Source organism: Gymnoscopelus microlampas (assembly GCF_963454915.1).
Source record: "Gymnoscopelus microlampas genome assembly, chromosome: 17".
Lineage (NCBI taxonomy): Eukaryota > Metazoa > Chordata > Actinopteri > Myctophiformes > Myctophidae > Gymnoscopelus > Gymnoscopelus microlampas.
Window position 1 is genome coordinate 16777680 of NC_139954.1, and position 18306 is coordinate 16795985.

Here is an 18306-nt window from a genome sequence, read left to right on the forward strand (position 1 = left end):
TAATGGACATTATTAGTGCTAATTAATTTAACTCTTGAGGGGCTTTGGCATGACTAATCTCCGTAGTGAGATTTTGCTCTTGTTGCCTACTGGAATCGTCATTTCTGCCGTAGCTAATAACAGTCATACAATTCTCTCTTGATCACCTCAAACACCCCCAGCTCTGCCTGTGAGGATTACAACACCTTGCGAGGCTGAGAGGAACAAGTCTGTTGAAGTCGGCGATCCCATAGTGCTGTGTTGCGAGATATCGAATCCCAAAGCTCAAGTCACCTGGAACAAGGACGGCGCTGAGCTGCTTGAAGCAGTTGGCCAAGACATATGTTCAGAAGGTTCCATAAGAACACTGGCTTTCCATTCAGCGATGGCGGCTCATGCAGGGGTTTACAGCTGCAAGACCACCGATGATGCAGTGCAGTTTCATGTGGATGTTAAAGGTGAAAAGCTGTATTGTACTGTTTACTTGTTGTTGATACTTGATCAGTGCAGTGTTGTATACCTTGGTTCAGGAAAACAAAGAGGTAGGTTCTCAACTCAGCAACTGGAAAAAAAGATTACTTGGGATAACAGAAAAAGGAAATATTAAAAAACTAATTACTGCAGGCTCTATACATTTCAAAATACATTTGTTTGACCTAAAGCAAGTTAAGACTAAGGTTGTAAATGGATAATATCCAAGGAAAATATATATATATATATATTTAATTGAATTGTGAATTAAAATGACACCTTAAGTCTCAAGATGTATGTACTGTAACTAAAATGTACTGTATATTCATTTATTTTCAAGGTTTATTTCTAGATTAATTCAGGTCTTTGCTTTCAGTTTTCTCTTATATATTGGCTTAGAAGAGTACTTCTCTAGTAGAAGGTAGTGCTGTAAACAGCAATGTGATGTATCACAGGAATTGCTTAAAGCATATCAACCCAAGTTGGATTAATTGCTTCAATTGGAAACATAAACAGTAGCCATTTAAGTAACCAATATTCTTTATTTAATCCTGTAGCTCGACCTCTGAAGTTTTCAGCAGTGTCTGAAGCTGAGCAGAAAAAGACGGTCACAGCCGGCTGTCCTATCACTCTTCAGTGTGAGCTCTCAGACCCCACTGGCCATGTCGACTGGTACAAGGATGGATCACATCTCCTACCTCAAGGTGGAGTAGACATCCAATCAGATGGAGTTATGAGGCGTGTAGTTGTCCAATCAGCAGGCCAGTCTCACTCTGGAGTATATCGTTGTGAGACACAGGATGACGGCATCCAGTTCACTGTGGAAGTAAAAGGTGATGCTCAGAAACTACACAATAGATTGTGTGTTTTGCATTCATTGGCAACTAACTACCACAGTTGTTTCATTTATGTTTGGCTGATTACCTAACAGAAGTTAATCTCTGCTTCCCTTACTTGTACAATATAAAATATGTTTGTATTGTACAATTTTCTTTTCCAATTAACTGATACTTTGGCTTATTAAACTCCTAAACATGGGGATACAAAAGTAGGTCTATACATGTTTAATATATCATCAATAACATGCTGCCATTGTTTGGTCCCCAATAAAGAAATATTGTTACCATTTTTTCCTAAGATTTAGTTTTTGGGAAAAAAAAAAAAGATTTGCTTTATTTCAGATTGATGATTGTAGAGAGACAGGAAACCAAGGACAGAGAGAGAGAGGAGAGTCATGAGAGACAAGACATAGGCCGGATTAGAACCCAGGTCCGCACAGGACCATAATTGTGCACTAACTGGCTGAGCCACCAGGCCAGGCACCCCATATTGTTGATGCTGCATTTTGATTCAGTAAATGCAAAGTACAGATTTATGGTAAAACATAAAGGACACGAGTACTTTTGCATGCCAGAATGTGTTCAGTACATTAACACTTGATCCATCTTAATCTTTTTCAAGAGCACCATTGTGTGTTAAACACATTCTTTATCCCACTGAAAACCATTCTTCATAACTCCCTGCTTGTATCTTGTCCGCAGTGCTATTCATGTCAGTATGGCCATTGTGTTTAAAACTACACCACTTGACTCTTGTTCTTCCTGCTCTTAATTGTGTTAATAATTGTATATTTGTTGTGTCTGGTCTCTTGTGTATATGTTTTATGTTCAGTTCTGCTTTGCTCTGTGGGACTTTGTCCATCTTCCTGATTACTTTTAACTTGAGTGTGAGTTTGAGTTATTTGTAATTATCCTTTAGTTTGATTAGTTGGTAAATTATTCATTAAAGTTGGCGTACTGATGCGCAGCTAAATCCTGAGTGAGTGTTAAACACTGTTGATGCTTGGGACTTTACTGTGTATGATCCTATAAAACATTCTTTTTGCAATCAATGAAACCTGTAGATCTCCCTGTGAGGTTCTCAGAGCTTCCAGAGACAGAGCGATACAAGTCCATCCAGGAAGGCTCTCCTATTGTCCTCCACTGTGAACTCTCTCACAATCCTTCTGCTCACGTCCAATGGTACAAGGACGGAGTCCGTCTTCAACCGCAAAGCGTAATAGAGATGCAATCCGAAGGTCTGACAAGGGCGATATTCATCTCTTCCGCTGATCTTACACATGGTGGAACCTATGAATGTTCAACAGAAGATGACACCATCACATTTAAAGTGGACATCGAAGGTGACTTATGTGTGTCTTGTCCTGTAGGCTACTTATCTTCCTATCCTGCAACATATCTTATTTCTGCATATGAAATAAGCTTGAGCACTACCGCTGTAGCGAATGTAAACATATGGCTATAATACTAACCTTCAAATGTGTTCCTAAATTTGCTGTGCATTGCTTGATCGATCTTGCTCTGTGGTGAGAATGGAGAGTGACAACAATTTGCTTCAGTTTGAATGTTCACACACAATATGGCTGGTAAACCTTGCTCAGCAGCAATTTTGACCAACTGTCTTTTTCTTCAAAATCTTCCCCTGCACCAACACCTTTTAGGCCGATCGCAGAGGATCATGCCAGTTCCAGCATCTGAAAGTCGTAAATCAATTGTCATCGGTTCTCCGATTAACCTCCAGTGTGAGCTCTCAGATCCAATTGCCCAGGTTTCCTGGTTTAAAGATGAAGTGGAGCTTTTTTCCAAAACTGGCCTCGATATGAAAAGGGATGGATGCTCCAGGAGACTAGTGATTAATTCTGCCAAGTTGTCTGACGCTGGCCTCTACAGCTGTAGACTTGCTGATGATGTTGTGACATTCCAGGTGGATGTCCAAGGTGATTTAATTGCTTTGAGTGCGTCCATTAACAATGTTCAAAGTGTTTTATGAACGTGACATTTAATTAGCCAGTTGACCATAAACCAATTCTGCACCCTTTCTGTAACTAGACAGAAAAATCTGGAGCGTTAATTTTACGTGTAAAAATTTACCCGGAAGGGTTTTTTAACACACTGATTTGATTTGTTTCAATACATTAAGAGCAAAATAATCTGACATAAATTTAAAAAAATGTTTTGAAAAATTCCGCAGCCACACCCACAAGGTTTTCAGCACTTCCAGAAGTTGCCAGAAACAAATTTGTTGAAGCAGGCTGCCCGATTATCCTGCAATGTGAAGTTTCAGAGCCCACTGCCCACGTCTATTGGTCAAAGGACGGAGTCGATCTTCTCCCGCAGAGTGATATTGACATCCAATCAAAAGGGAGTTTGAGGGCAGTTGTCATCCAGTCAGCAGAAGTGAGACACTCTGGCGTTTACAGCTGTGAAGCGACAGATGACCGTATAGAATTCAAGGTGGATGTTGCAGGTGATCTGAGTATTTTGAGTTTTGTCAAAAATCACTAACTCGTGTAATTTACGTGTTGGCTCTTTGTGCAAACTTTGAGCTGTAAATGTCTGTTGGTCAAGCCTCGTCCGAGCTAATCCAACTTGCTGCCTTTTACTGACCTGGCTTACTGTGGTGGTTACTGTGTAATGTGGATACAATGTTGCATGAACAAAATGCTGTGGTTATTTGTACAGTGTAATGAGGATACAATGTTGCATGAACAAATTGCTGTGGTTATTTTACTTGAAATAATTGTGACATACTGTAATGTACATACAAATTGAATTTGAGGTAGTTAACCACAGATTCACACATGAGCTCTAGCGTCCCTATTCTGGGCATGTCATAATAGGCGACCATTCAGAGTAAATAGGTGAACATCGGGTGAAAATAGCCAATCTACAAGCTCACAACACATCGTAATGTCACGCGTTGTGAGCTTGTAGATGGGCCAGTTTGCACTATTTGACGTTCAATGAAGTGTAAGGTTTAAATTGTTAAAAACAATAGCAGTGCTTTTTAAACGAGGGTCCTAATCCTACAATATGTCTTTAACTGTAGATGTATAGCAATTCATCTTTCAGTTTTGTATGAATTCCAGCATGTTGAAGGTTACATACTAGATTTGAATACCTTTTTATTAACATGAAATTAATCCAAGCACCTATAGCTCCAATTAGGCTATCAGCTGTTTCAGAGACTGGGCGGCCCAAGTCCATTGAAGCAGGCAACCCTGTTACACTCCAGTGTGACATCTCAGACCCTACAAGCCACATCTGCTGGTATAAGGATGGAATAAAGCTTCTGCCACAATTTGGAATAAGCACCCAATCAGATGGCAGTAAGAGGACACTGGTTATCCAATCAACCACATCGTCATGCTCTGGGCTGTACAGTTGTAAATCAGATGATGGGTCAGATTTCAAGGATTTCTATGTGGAGGTGAAAGGTGACACGCAAAGCTTCTCCATAGATGCAAACTTTGAGATGCCACTAATGCCATTTCCAGATTTCATCGATGTGATCCACAAGCCATTGACATGATCATTTCACTCATTTCACTAGGAGCCACAAAACCATTCCTCTAATCTATCAGGAGGCATTGTTGTCCATGACGTTTGCTCATAAGTCATCTTTTCCCTCTTGAATGTCATGTAACATTTTAATGCTGTTCATTTATATTCTAAAAATGTTAGGCCATCAGCGGAAAAAAAGGCATGTGATGCTGTGATGCTTTATTTTTCCCTCGCAAATCTAATTACACTACATCCTTACACAGAGCTTTCATTAACCGTTTCACTTTGCTTCAACAGTGAATGTTGCAGTCCTGTCTAAAGCTACTTAAGACAATCAAAAGGCCTTGAGCTCAGCATGGCTAACCTGTGGAAACAAGTCCCTAGGAGTAATTATGAGCGTGTGAGCGTAATAACTCAAAATCACTGATTTGTTTGATGTACTGTTCTTCACAGCACCACCGGTAACATTCATTGATATCCCAGAGGAGGAGCTTTTCAAAAGTGTTGTGGAAAACGAGCAGCTTGTTTTGTCATGCAAAGTGTCAAGGACTGATGCCATTGTCCAGTGGTACAGAGAAGGAGTTGAGCTACAGCCAAGTGACAACATTACAATGCAAGCAGATGGCACTGCAAGGATTCTGACTATCCATTCAGCTCAACTGTCAGACGCAGGGACATACACATGTCGTGCCGGAGACAGCGCGTTAATGTTCAAGGTTAACATACGAGGTGAGAAGCGTTCATGGCTATTCGTAAACAATTATGTCCTGAGAATTGTGCTGGAATTCAGTCAGGTGACCTGACCTCCTTTTAAATGTGCCCCCTTAAAGAACCTCCGGTGACAATAGTGTACCCCAAAGAAGATGTCCATCTCGACCGTCACGTCCCAGAGGAAATCATTCTCAGCTGTGAGCTCTCTCGTCAGAATGGTGTTGTCAACTGGTTCAAGGACGGCCAAAAGTTGCAGGACAGCGAAAACATTAAGCTCAAGCTTGAAGGCCCATATCGGAGGCTAAAGATTCTCTGCAGTGGCGTGGAGGATTCTGGGGAATATGTCTGTGACACAGCTGATGATTCCATATTCTTTCATCTTAGTATTACAGGTAAATGTCCTGTATCTATTGTGGATATTTAGTACGTCCATATTGTGGTCCTTTGAAGGTCATTGGTTGAACCCGATATCAATCAATCCTGACAAGGTCATGAGTTCACCCCCAACTGTTGTGAGAATCAGAATCCAAACTTAACAAGGGAAACCATTGCAATGTTCATTAACTAAAAATATTGTATTCACAACCATAACACTGATTTGTTTATGGCAAAATAACGATATTGACATCATGAAAATATGAATAAGGTTTTATGACTATTGTTTCTATAGACAATGTTTCATCAACTATGAACTGGAAAGCACATTAACAGCGTGAGTGTTTCTCTTTAAGGTGCTTAGGGTAATGTTTCCATCTTTTAAATATTTTTGCAAAACTAACCAATATTTTCAATGTCTCATACAAAATGATTTTGGCAGGGGATGTGATATGTGGCATACATTTATCCCCGTATTGTTGACCGGGGCCCCTCAGGGGTCCATACTTGTTTTCCCTCTAAACCATATCTATTTGCTGAAAATAGCTGACCCACAAGCTATTTTCGCAGAATGTTCGCCTATTTTACCAGAATGGTAGGCCTATTATGACATGCCAGGATAGGGACGCTAGGGTTCATTCATGTGATTAACAAGGGCTAACGTGTATGACCTTTTTTCCAGAACCTCCAGTAAGGATTGTATCTCCAAGCCAGTCTCAGATGGAGCTGTGCCAGCAGACGTCTGAGAGGATGGTACTGAGCTGTGAGATCTCCAGGCCCAACGCAGTGGTGCGCTGGTATCGAGATGGGCTGGAGGTAGAGGAGAACGCCAACCTTATCCTGGAGGTCGATGGGGTCTACAGGAGGCTCATTATACCCGAGACCACCGTCAAAGACTCCGCGGAATATGTGTGTGACACCGCCGATGACTCCATGACATTCTTTGTAAACATAGCAGGTACAGACTTTAATAGACACTACTTAAAAAAATCTAATAGTAGGTCCTCTCTGAGGTTGATATCTGTGTGAGGTTTTACTTGAGGTTTAACACCAATCTGTTTTAACCACCCTTTAAACCCTATATACTTCAGTTGATTGACTTGGATGCCCCAGGGGTCTATACTGGCAACCTCCTTTTTTCTCTCACACCAAATCTCTTTGCTGAAAATAGCAATTTTTGCCAATTTTCACAGAATGTTCGCCTTTTGTGACTAATTCGATCAAATGAACCCCAGATCTGATAATGTTCCACTTTGATGCCAATTTCCATAGAGCCTCCTGTGCGCTTTGTGCGTACAAGGAAGATGGCGAGTGGAGTGGAACACTTTGTCGGGGAGACTTTGGTGCTTGACTGTGAGGTGTCCAGATCAAATGCTGACGTGACCTGGAAGAAGAATGGCGAAGAAGTCGAAAATTCCAGAAAGGTCACCATCCTTGAGGACGGGGTCATGCGCCAATTAACCATTCACTCTCTGACACTAGCAGATGCTGGGAAGTATGTCTGTGATGCCAAGGACGACGTGATGGATTTCCAGGTCAAAGTCAAAGGCAAGTAATCATATGTTTCATAATGTCGTGGCTCTGCAAGAGACTAGCCATCTATGAGAGGGTCTGTGTGTGTCTGTATGCCCGGAAACTAAAATCGCAAACCCACTGGACCATCCATCCATCCATCCATGGATCGATAAACCGCTGGAATAATCAATGGCTTTTCACATGTTTTACACATTTTGAACTATTGGAAGATTGATATCCCTTTTTAATGCTGCAATAAAGTTTTTATTGCAGAAGTCGTAGCCTGTGTGCCTACGCGCGCTTGTGGTGTGTGTGAGAACGGTTGAGTCACACACCCATAGACATATAATGGGCCTGAGAAAAGAGATTAGACACTGGATGTAGAGAGCAAGAATAGATAAGCCATTGGATGGGATGGATGTTGCTATGCAAACACGCAAGTCGCAACCAATGACAGGACATCAGCGTTGCTATGCAAAATCACAATCAATGACAGCAGAAAAAGAAACTTTCCCAGTGATGGGATGCAACTTCCCGGTGATGGGCTGCAACCTCAGCAAAAACATATTACCTTTTATGACAAGTTGCTAGTTTATCTGGTAAGCTATTTTACATAATGGGATGATAGTCATATTGATCTCAGGGAAAGTAAATTGAGAGGGGTAGTTAATGCATGTGCAGTAACTACCAAATACACAAAAACTCTAATAAAGATCTTAAACTTGGGGAAAGTGAAAAACAGGCTCTGTCAGTGTCTGACAAAGGATTATAAATCTGCCAAAAATTAGAACATCACTTTTACAGACAGGTTTCCTCTTTTTTTCAGAGCTGTCTGTGAAAATCCTGGGGAAAACGGAGGCCAACACAGAAAAGCAGTTCTTGGTATCAGATGACATCATTTTAGTGTGCGAGCTGTCCAGATCTAACGTGTCAGTCAGCTGGTACAAAGACAACCAGCTCATTGATGACAGTGAGCGCTACTGCAGCGAGGAGCAAGGCACATTCCGTTCACTAGTGGTCCTGAGCGCTGGGCTGGAAGATTCAGGAGAGTACACCTGTGATGCTGTGGATGATAAGATCGTGTTCTATATCACCGTCAAAGGTCATTACATCACTCATCAATACGTTGTATTCATGTCATGGAGATAATCTCATTTTCATCTCTCGTCAGTAACCTTACTAATCTATGGAAGCCCAATGTGATTGCAAATATCCTGTAAGTCATTATAATAAGAAACCGTCTTAAAATAATGACTTGGTATTGTAAAATAATGACAAACAGTATTGTATCTTCTACCTCCAGAGCCTCCTGTATGCATTATTGGAAACTCTGGCACCCCGGAGCATCATATCCTGGTGGCAGGAGATGACCTTATTTTGCAGTGCGAGGTGTCACGGCCCGATGCCACCGTGCGGTGGTTCTGGAACGACAAGTTACTGGAATTGGACGATCGCATTCATATTGATAGCCACGATGTTGTGCGAAAGTTCATCCTTTCAGGACTTCAGCCCTCAGACTCAGGAGAGTACATCTGCGATGCCATCGATGACAAAATGATAACATTGGTTGACGTTCAAGGTAGTATTTGTTTCTAAATACCGTCTCTCTCGGCAGAAACCTTGTATCTCTACATGTCATCTTTTATTGTGTCGCGATGTATTGTAAGCTTGTAGATATGCTATTTTCGCATTTCTTTATTATTTTTTTATTTTTAGGGAAATTAAGATTTCACCTTCATTCCCAAAATAGTGATGTCAGGTTGAAAGTGGTTAGTCTGCATGTGGGTTTTATAAATATTTCATATTTAATCAATAAAAGTGTGAAACAAGAGCACGTGATTAAACATTAACTACAGTATATTGTATCCATTGGAACTCAGGTTATTTTTTCCATTTCCTGAAAAGTTTTTTTTTTTTTCCATTCTATTTACAAGGTTTCCGCCCGACAGTGATGATATATGATTCTGCTTTTGTGGGTTCTATGATGAAAATTATTTTGTTTTGTTTTTCTCTTTCTTGCCCACAGAGCTACCAGTCCAGTTTGTCAATAAACAAGCAAATAGCAACATCTCTGCCTATGAAAACGAGAGCGTTACACTGTGTGCAATAGTAAACCAAGAAAGGGCCAATGTACGATGGCTGAAAGAGGGCCGATTATTGAACGAAGACAACGTTCACATCTCAAGTGAGGGTAAAAACCATAATCTCACTATTAATCCCCTGCGTGTTTCAGACAGTGGAAAATACATCTGTGACGTGAACACAGATGAGATGTATTTCACGGTGTCTGTGAAAGGTAAGGAATTAACCCCCCAAAGCTTTCCATAATCACAGTTCTATTGCACTGATTTTATGCACACATTCAATCATTTTATATCTGTTACACAAATCCTTGAAACAGTCATATTTTCACACATATCATATTATACCACACATTCTATTAAACAGAAATGCAAGTGAAGTTCACCCGACTTCTGGAGAATGTCGTAGCTCTGAAGGGCAGTAGCCTTACATTACGATGCGAGATCAACAAGCCCAAAGGAGATGTCCAGTGGCTAAAGGGTGGCCAGGAAATCTCCCCTAGCCGTCGACACACGATAAGGGCACAAGGTCGTGAGCGAAGCTTCACCATCCACCAACTGGTGGACGAGGATGCTGGAGAGTATACCTGTGAAACAACAGATGACAAGACCTCTGCCACCGTCACTCTAGAAAGTAAGTCCGTTTACTGTATATTTGAACCACTTGAACCCTAGCGTCCCTATTCTGTCCCTAATAGGCGGACATTCTGCAAAGATTAGCGAACATCACCCAAAGTAGCGGATATGACACGTTGCAGTGTGATGCTTGCCTTGCCTTGTAGCCTTGCCTTGCTTGCCTTGTAGATGTGGGGGCCAATAGACCCCTGGGGGACCGCGGTCAACAAAGTAATCAAATACAATGAAGTACTGTACTGTATACAGTATACTGTAGGGTTTAACCAGGTACAGTCAATACGCTATGTACATCTGTCATGATTCTTCAGACATACTCAGACAGCTTGCTTTAAAGCGGTTATGGTGGACTTTTCATTTTAAGTAATTTCCATATAATTATGTTTAAAAAGACAGATGTTGTTGTAGCTAGATATGGACTAGTACTGTATGTGAATACAGTTTACTGAAAATAAGTTGTTGCCCTACTTTTCAGACGTATTTTATACTTCATCATACGACGGTGTTACGACAGATTTATAAGACACAACGCGTCGCAAGCTTGTAGATCTGTAATTTGTCTCTTACATGCCTGTAATACTTGGACTCGCGGAAAATATTAACTCCAGAGTCAGTCATTGGCAAAAACGGCGAGCTCCCATTTCAAGCATCTTGCTAGTAACAAGTATTCCAAATATGGTATATTAAAATAACTTAATACTTAAATACATTAATTTTGTAGGCTCCACAGTGGAGTTGAGACTACAAGAACATAAATTAAACATAGCGTTAAACATAGCGTTAATTAAAAAAAAAAATGTTGGTGGACGATGCGCTGGCGGTATAACTTTCCGGGCAGTAAGGTCAGATTGCTAAACATGGGTTTAAGATGCCCTGTCCACTGAGTGAAAATTCTGCTTTCTGGGCTGTGAATGTCAAGATGGCACTTGTGACTTGGTCACCATAAAATTTATCTATTTTGACAAACTTGTTTGCTACCCTGTTTGGAAGGCTCATTAGAAGCAACAGTCGCGAAACGAGAGCTCGCCATTTCTACCGACAGCTGACTCTGGAGCTAATGTTCACTGCAGATCCAAGTATCACAGGTATGTAATGGACAATTTATATATAGGCCTAACACCGCAGAAATCGAATTCATCAAGCGATAAACATTCGTCAGTGTGAACCTCTCTCAGTGAAGTTAAGGAAAAAGAACTCAAGGGATCTTTTTGCCCTCAGCACCACGTATTGTGGAGTTCATCGCTGAGCTCCATAACATCACAGTACGAGAGGGGGAGGACGCAACATTTAAGTGTGTGGTTTCACCAGAGGACACTCAACTGGTGTGGCGCCTGCGAGGCAAGCCAGTGCCTCAGAACGAGCGGTTCGTCGTGTCCAGCAATGGCCTGTGCCACATGCTATGGGTCCACAACTGCCAGGTTTCAGATGGCGGCAGGGTGACAGCCGATGCGGAGGGACTGCTGTCCGAGGCAAACCTCCAGGTACAAGGTGAGTTGTTGTTGTTGTGCCCATCTGCTGACACCGTGTTCAGTGGCTCAGGATTCTCATATTACAACTGGAGTAAACGAGATGAATGTGAGGTGTAGTATCGTGAAATGGAATGCTTGTGCGAGAGTGGGGGAAAGGCCATCCCTCAAGCATGGTACAAAGCTGTGAAACACTTGAGTGGATGGGACTGTACAGCATTACTAGAGAGATGGGGAATGTGACAGCCATATGACAAGGAGAGTGATCGAGGACCCATTGTGTGACCAGGAAGAGAGTGAGAGGGAAGTAGGATATGAAAAGGCAATAAGTACTAGTGGAGAGAGAAATGGAAAAAATAACCTGTGTTCCAAGCTCTTGTTAATAAACTTTTCATTGGTTAAATATCTACAAAAAGTTAACAAAGCATGCAAAATGATAAAATCCCATTTGTTGGACAGAAGAACAAACTAAAACAGAGCTAGTAAATAATGTGGATCTTAGTATCCACATAGGAAGGGATCTCGGACTTCATGTGGCCAGCCTGCGACACCAGTTATCTATGAAGTATCTATGACTCGAAATTTGGACCAGGTAATAAAATGAAAGAAAAGTTACATATTTCAAAAATTATTAAACATTTGTGAAATATGTGGCACTCATCAGTGCAGTGGCTTCCAAGATTAGTGACGGACGGGAAGACAAACGGATGGACAGACGGACAGCACCCTGTCATAAACGGCTAGCCGTCACGCCATAAAAACACGGTCTGCACACACTGGATCATGAGTTTCAATAAATGACCACCAAGGTGGGTGATGTTTCAAGCCTCTTCCTCAGACAAAAAAAAGCTCAATATTTACTAAAACCCACTACTTTTTTTCCCCCGCTACTTTTGTGCAACACTGTCTTATGACGAGGTACAAAGGGCATTCATTTACAGTATGAAAAACACATAAAAACATTGAATATGGACATACAAGGTTTCTGCCAGACAGCGACAATACAAATGGACAGTTTGATGATTGGACTATGGCAAATTTACACTGGTTTGCGCCACGTATAGCGGGCCTCGAATGTAGAGTTGGGCCCACCCATTAGCCAATTTTAATATAGCATCATTTAACACATTTTCGAAATATGTTATTTTCATCATACAATGTGGTTAGTTGATGAAGTAACTTAGAGTTGCTCTCTGCATGAAACGTGTCCAACCGTGAGTAAAGTTGAGAAACGAGACAAACCAAAACATTGTCAGGAATGCTAAATGTGAATGACCAGATCAGCTGGGTACATTTGCTCTCAATGTATCGTATCAGCTCTGAAATTCTTTATTTTCACTGTATCAGACAGTGCTTTGCCACTACTCACCACATGTACCTCATGACCCTCCATTCTTAAGTATGAAGTAAAGTAGAGCCCGATGATTAGAGTCCTAGCCCACCAATTACCAATGTTTTAACCCAAAAAATATTTGCGAACAAATAAATACAAATAAGACGAATAATTTAGATAGATACAAGCGCAATTCATAAAAATACAAAAAACATGATCTACAAGCTCATGCTGCGTAGAACTCGGGACACATTGTTGCCGATACCAATGATCGGAAAAGTCAAATACTGGCCCATATATCGGTCTGGCTCTAGTATAAAGGAATTATTATTCTACTGTTTGCAGAGGCGAAGGAATCCAATCCAAAATGCAAGTCGTTCAAAAGCCTGTCTAGCATTTTAGTACCACCTCAGCGTATATGTGATAAATAATGACCCCTTCAGACATGTTTAAATTGTTGAAGAGGCGCCTTTGACGGCTAGCGCTTAGCGGCTTCTCCTGTTAGAATTCCTCTGGTAACTGACAGAGACAAGTGGCACAGTGACTTTGGGGGGGGGGAGGGGGGGGGGGGGGGGGTCACTACAAGATGCAGGGCTGATGAGAGGTAGGGTTACAAATTGTCTCTGTGGTTGAATTTAAGTTGAAATTATTTGTTTCAAATGACAGAAAAACTTTCAAATATACTGAATTCTTTTCTGGCCCTCATTTTTTTTAAAGAAAATAATGTTTGTATTATTGAACAGTATGTGCTATAAGGCTAAGCAAGGCCTTCAAACATAGAACTGTAAATACACTACAAACATTGTCAGCAAATGCTGCTTCGCTGCTGCTTTCTCGACCAGGTCGCCCTTGCAAAAATCCTGTACTCAAAAATCTTGCAGTGGCTAATTTCTGTGGAAGATCACCGCTGTCCAATAATTCAGCAAATTCATTTTCAGAGCAACAGGTGCTGTTCACTAAATGCATGGCGCCAGTCACGGTTGAAGAGTTCACCGAGGCAACGCTGGAGGTGGAGGTGAGTCTGGATTCCGGCGAGGTGCAATGGATGAGGCAGGGGGTGCTGATCCACCCCGGAGCCAAGTTCACCCTGAAAGAGCAGGGCCGGAAACGCAGCCTCACCATCCACAAACTTGCCCTCGCCGACCGGGGCACCTACAGCTGTGAGACCCTTCACGACCGCACTCAGGCCCAGCTCACTGTGGAACGTGAGTCTGCACGTGTTGTCACTATGCACTGTTGTTGCCGTTTGTTTACCTCCGTTGTCCAACGACCCCACATGCACACACTGTTTCACTGCTGTTTTTTAAGGCAAACTCAGTTGACTGAGTAAGAGTAATATGAGTGATGATGGGGGGAGGGGGGCGCTTGTTCTACCTCGACATGATGCCTACCAACAGGTGATTGCTCCACAGTCCAAGCTGACTTTTCAGCTGTGAATGTATTGACGCAAGATCACTAGATCCCTGATGGTTTAATGAAGCACGTCAAAGGCCAATGGATTGGAGGTTCAAAGGAAGGGCCTGCTGAGTTAATCTTCAAGCCTGTTTTTATTTTTCTGGCTGTTAGCCACCTAAACCCTGTATACTTCGTTTGCCAGGGTCCCCTAGGGGTCTGTACTTGTCATGACCCCCTCCTTTTTTGCCCTCTACTGCAAATCTCGTCGCTAAAAATAGTCGATCTACAAGCGCACAATGCGCCGACACAATTGTGAGCTTGTAGATCGGCCAATTTCGCAGAATGTTCGGCTACTATGACAAGCCCAGAATAGGGATGCATGTGGATACTATCCTGCGACGGTCACAAATCCATTTACACGCATGCAGTATTTCTCCAGTGCTACTAGTTTTTGCACCCTATAAAGGACTTAGTTTGGGCATCATCTAGGGATTAAGATGTACGTACTGTACATGTTAGTTTTTCTTTGTGCATGCTTCGTAGGTGACTTAGTGCCCTGATCTGCAGGCTCGTGGGTGAGTTAGAGGCTGTTCTTTCAACACTAGCGTGGGTGGGGAAGGGAAAAGTCTGGACTTCAGGCTGCTGTTGGCACCTCCTCTGAATTTGGATCTCCGCTCTCATTGCATCTAAATTTACCCGCTGGCCTTCAAAACTAAGGTTGTTGTCATCAGGTCTCCAAAATAAACACTTCTTTTTTTCCACAGGGAATGCTTGTCCGTCTTGGTATGAATTAAAAATGTTGGCAGTTTTGAAGCAGGATTTTGTGTAAAGCCTGGTATTGAAATGACAAAAATATCGGCTCATCCTCCAGTCTGCCAAATGAGCGTGCTGTTAAATATTAGTCTGTTATGCTGGCTACTGAAATATACAGAACAATGTGCAAAAGCACACTTACAATTTAGGCATTCAGCAGACACTCTTATCCAGAGCGACTTACACGTGGCATGAACTCTCGTCAACAAACAACAGGGTAAATATTAAATACTCACATAAATAGAGAAAAAAAAAAGAACAAGAACAAGTTAGTGCTTCAGAGAAACTAGGATGCCAGGTAAACATCAAACCTTGATTGTGTCTAAACAATGCCATCTAAACAACATTCTTAGTCAAAATAAATGTAAATAGCAATACATGTGTACAAGTAACCAACATAGATCTGTATAGTATAACTACCATTTATATTAAAAAAACAAGAAACGATATAAGGAGAGAGGAGTGCTAGGGGGTGAGGTGGAGTATGAAGAGGTGAGTTTTCAGACTGCAGCGGAAAATGGGGAGTGAGACTGCAGTCCTGATTGTGAGGGGGAGTTCATTCCACAGCTTGGGTGCCAGAGTCTAGGACGTGTGGAGCGTTGCCCAGGGTGTTTTAGGGAAGGTTTAAAAAGGCTTCTGTTAAGTTGATGTGAAAGTAGAAGGAATATGCTAAAATATTTGTATCATTGTTTGAAATGTAAACATTGTGTTACCGTTGGTCAGTGAAGTACTTCCTAAGACTTTCCGTCAGAGTCACTTCAATGTTATGTCAAAATGTCCCCCCATTTCCTTCACAGCGAGGAAAATCGCAATAAAGAGAGAATTGGTGGACATCGGAACCACAGAGAGAGAGACGGCATCTTTCGAGGTGGAACTGTCTCATGCTAATGTCACCGGCACCTGGCTGAAAAATGGAGTCAAACTAAAGCCCACTAATCACTGGCGTATCAGTGCCAAAGGACAAGTCCACAGCCTCACCATCCCCAACCTCGCAGTCGAAGACACCGCAACCTTTATGTTCTGTGTGGATAATCTGAAGACGTCTGCGAGGCTTGTGGTGAAAGGTACGATCAATTAGAACACAGGCAAATTCGACAATATACACAGTAAAATGTGTTTGTGTAAAATGTTTTACTTTATCCATTTGTAACCGAGTGTACAACAATGGAACCAAATGCACCCTTACAGGTCGATTTGGTTCCATTTGTGCATGCTCAGAGCAAAATTTGCATTGAGGAGTTTAATGTGTATGAACCAGATACAATATATACACAATAAGCATAATAAGCCATTAAAGCTGCAATACAGTATGTAAGCTTCATCTCCTCAACCTGGGATTTTAACCTGGGTCTCCCATGTGGGAGGCAAACTTCTACCGCTCTTCCAAGATGGAACCCCAGCTTGGCATGGAGAGATATTGTGCTTATGAGCTTCAGGCAGCATTACTTGTCAACCAGTAGGTGTCCTACCTGACACAGGGTCTAATGTTTTCAACGGAAGAGTAGCAAGACTACCCCCAACCACTGTAGATGTACTAGTTACCATTATAGATTGGTTAAAATCATATTTTATTCATTAAAATAAGTTCCAGGTTGCAATTTCAATCACTTTGCACACAGCCCATAGGCTAATTTGGCCCGTGCTCCTTTAGCTATCCCTGATATGAGACTTAACATTTAAATTTCAACTGCAATATCATTTTACGGTGGCATTTGTTTTTATGGTGGCTAGACGCTCCCGAGTAAATCTAGTGCCAAACAGCAGCATGATAATAGAATGCAGTGACAGCTCTGCTACCGCTGATATCCTATCCGGGCTCACGTTACATAGTCATATAAAATAGCCCAGCACGACCCCATGCAAAGTCGTCTTCAGTCTTCTCTGTCAGACACCAGTTAAACCTCCATGCCGTAAGATAATCCATGCCCTGTGGAGTCATTCAGTATGTCTCATCCCGTTGAGCTAGGAGTCGAAAGACTAGGGGTGGCACTTGGATGAAAATGTCATCACTGTACATTGGGAGTTCCCATAGTGTACATATAGGCTACTGTGTGGGCCATGAGTACGGGTGCAACAGTTAATCAAACTAAACGATTTAAAATGACCTGGAGCAGTATACAGAACACAGTAATATATTTTATGGTAGCTACAGGTTATACAGTTGCTATTGTATTTAAAAAAAAAATCTAAATCTTTCAAACTTTTTCAAAAACAGCAGTACAAGCTCACACTGTATTCTACAACCTTTGTGAGGTGGTAGAATAGCCAAAATATGAAAAGAGGGAGAACTCGTGCACACTGTCTTCACTTACAATAGTAGTTTTATTGAAAACAGAACAATGTTTCTGTCCAACTGACCTTCATCAGCTATCTCTCAAATAATGGCTTATGTGGTTAATGTACAGTACAGTATGTTTTTCGGCAAAGTAACTTAAACTAAAGTTTTCAAATAATTGTACCGTAGTAAAAAGTACAATATTTGCCTCTGAGATGTAGTGGAGTAGAAGTATAAATTATCTGACATTTTAAATACCTCAAAGTTGTAATTAAGTACAGTACTTGAGTAAATGTGTGATTAGTTACTTTCCACCACAGCTAAACACTGAAACATAACCATGTCTGGCTGTTTGTTTGCGCAATGCTTCATGATGATGGTCCTGCAAATAGCTCCATTGTAAGTACCACCAATGCAATGTCAGCAGGCTGGGAACCACATGCATTCTAGTAGCTAGCTATATTTACACAATAACATCACACTGTCAAAACCTTAACACACATTATCAAGTTGCCAAAACTACGCTACACTTCTACAATTAGCTAATACTCCATTTGAATGCAAAAAAAATAAAGAAAAAAGTGTGCATGGATTCTTTCAATGTGAAACCACTGTACACCATAGTCAAACACCTGGTTCCTGGCAGATTTAATTCTGCTGCTTGGCTAACCAAGAAGAGAAATAAAGTTTATACATTTTAGAAATGTTTTGCTGCTGGTATACATGCCTTTGTCAAGTCTAATAGTGTGTGAGCGTCATCAGGCCTAGAGTAACTAGAATGTAGACAGATACTGTAATTAAGCTAATTCATTGTTTTATTATTTTTTTAAATGCACTTAAAGAAGCAAATAACATTATGAAGCCTATCAATGTTTTCAGATCTTTATTTTAAAGCTGTAATTCGGAACCTTTAACC

General features: G+C 41.4%; 1 protein-coding gene across 9 annotated transcripts in view; it reads left to right on the top strand.

Moving 5' to 3' along the window:
* obsl1b (obscurin like cytoskeletal adaptor 1b) overlaps positions 1-18306 on the top strand; it is a 47660-nt gene that overhangs the window by 18825 nt on the left and 10529 nt on the right. For 7 of the 9 annotated variants that reach the window (XM_084084848.1, XM_084084854.1, XM_084084855.1 and 4 more), the window contains 17 exons: positions 162-437; positions 1008-1283; positions 2354-2632; positions 2951-3226; positions 3481-3756; positions 4448-4726; positions 5247-5522; positions 5624-5896; positions 6562-6837; positions 7152-7427; positions 8221-8496; positions 8698-8973; positions 9421-9690; positions 9843-10109; positions 11327-11596; positions 13846-14112; positions 15913-16179. In XM_084084848.1, coding sequence (XP_083940974.1) covers positions 162-437; positions 1008-1283; positions 2354-2632; positions 2951-3226; positions 3481-3756; positions 4448-4726; positions 5247-5522; positions 5624-5896; positions 6562-6837; positions 7152-7427; positions 8221-8496; positions 8698-8973; positions 9421-9690; positions 9843-10109; positions 11327-11596; positions 13846-14112; positions 15913-16179 — 4656 coding nt within the window. The remainder of the gene's footprint in view (positions 1-161; positions 438-1007; positions 1284-2353; positions 2633-2950; positions 3227-3480; positions 3757-4447; positions 4727-5246; positions 5523-5623; positions 5897-6561; positions 6838-7151; positions 7428-8220; positions 8497-8697; positions 8974-9420; positions 9691-9842; positions 10110-11326; positions 11597-13845; positions 14113-15912; positions 16180-18306) is intronic. The other 2 variants (XM_084084850.1, XM_084084852.1) reach the window with 2 other exon arrangements.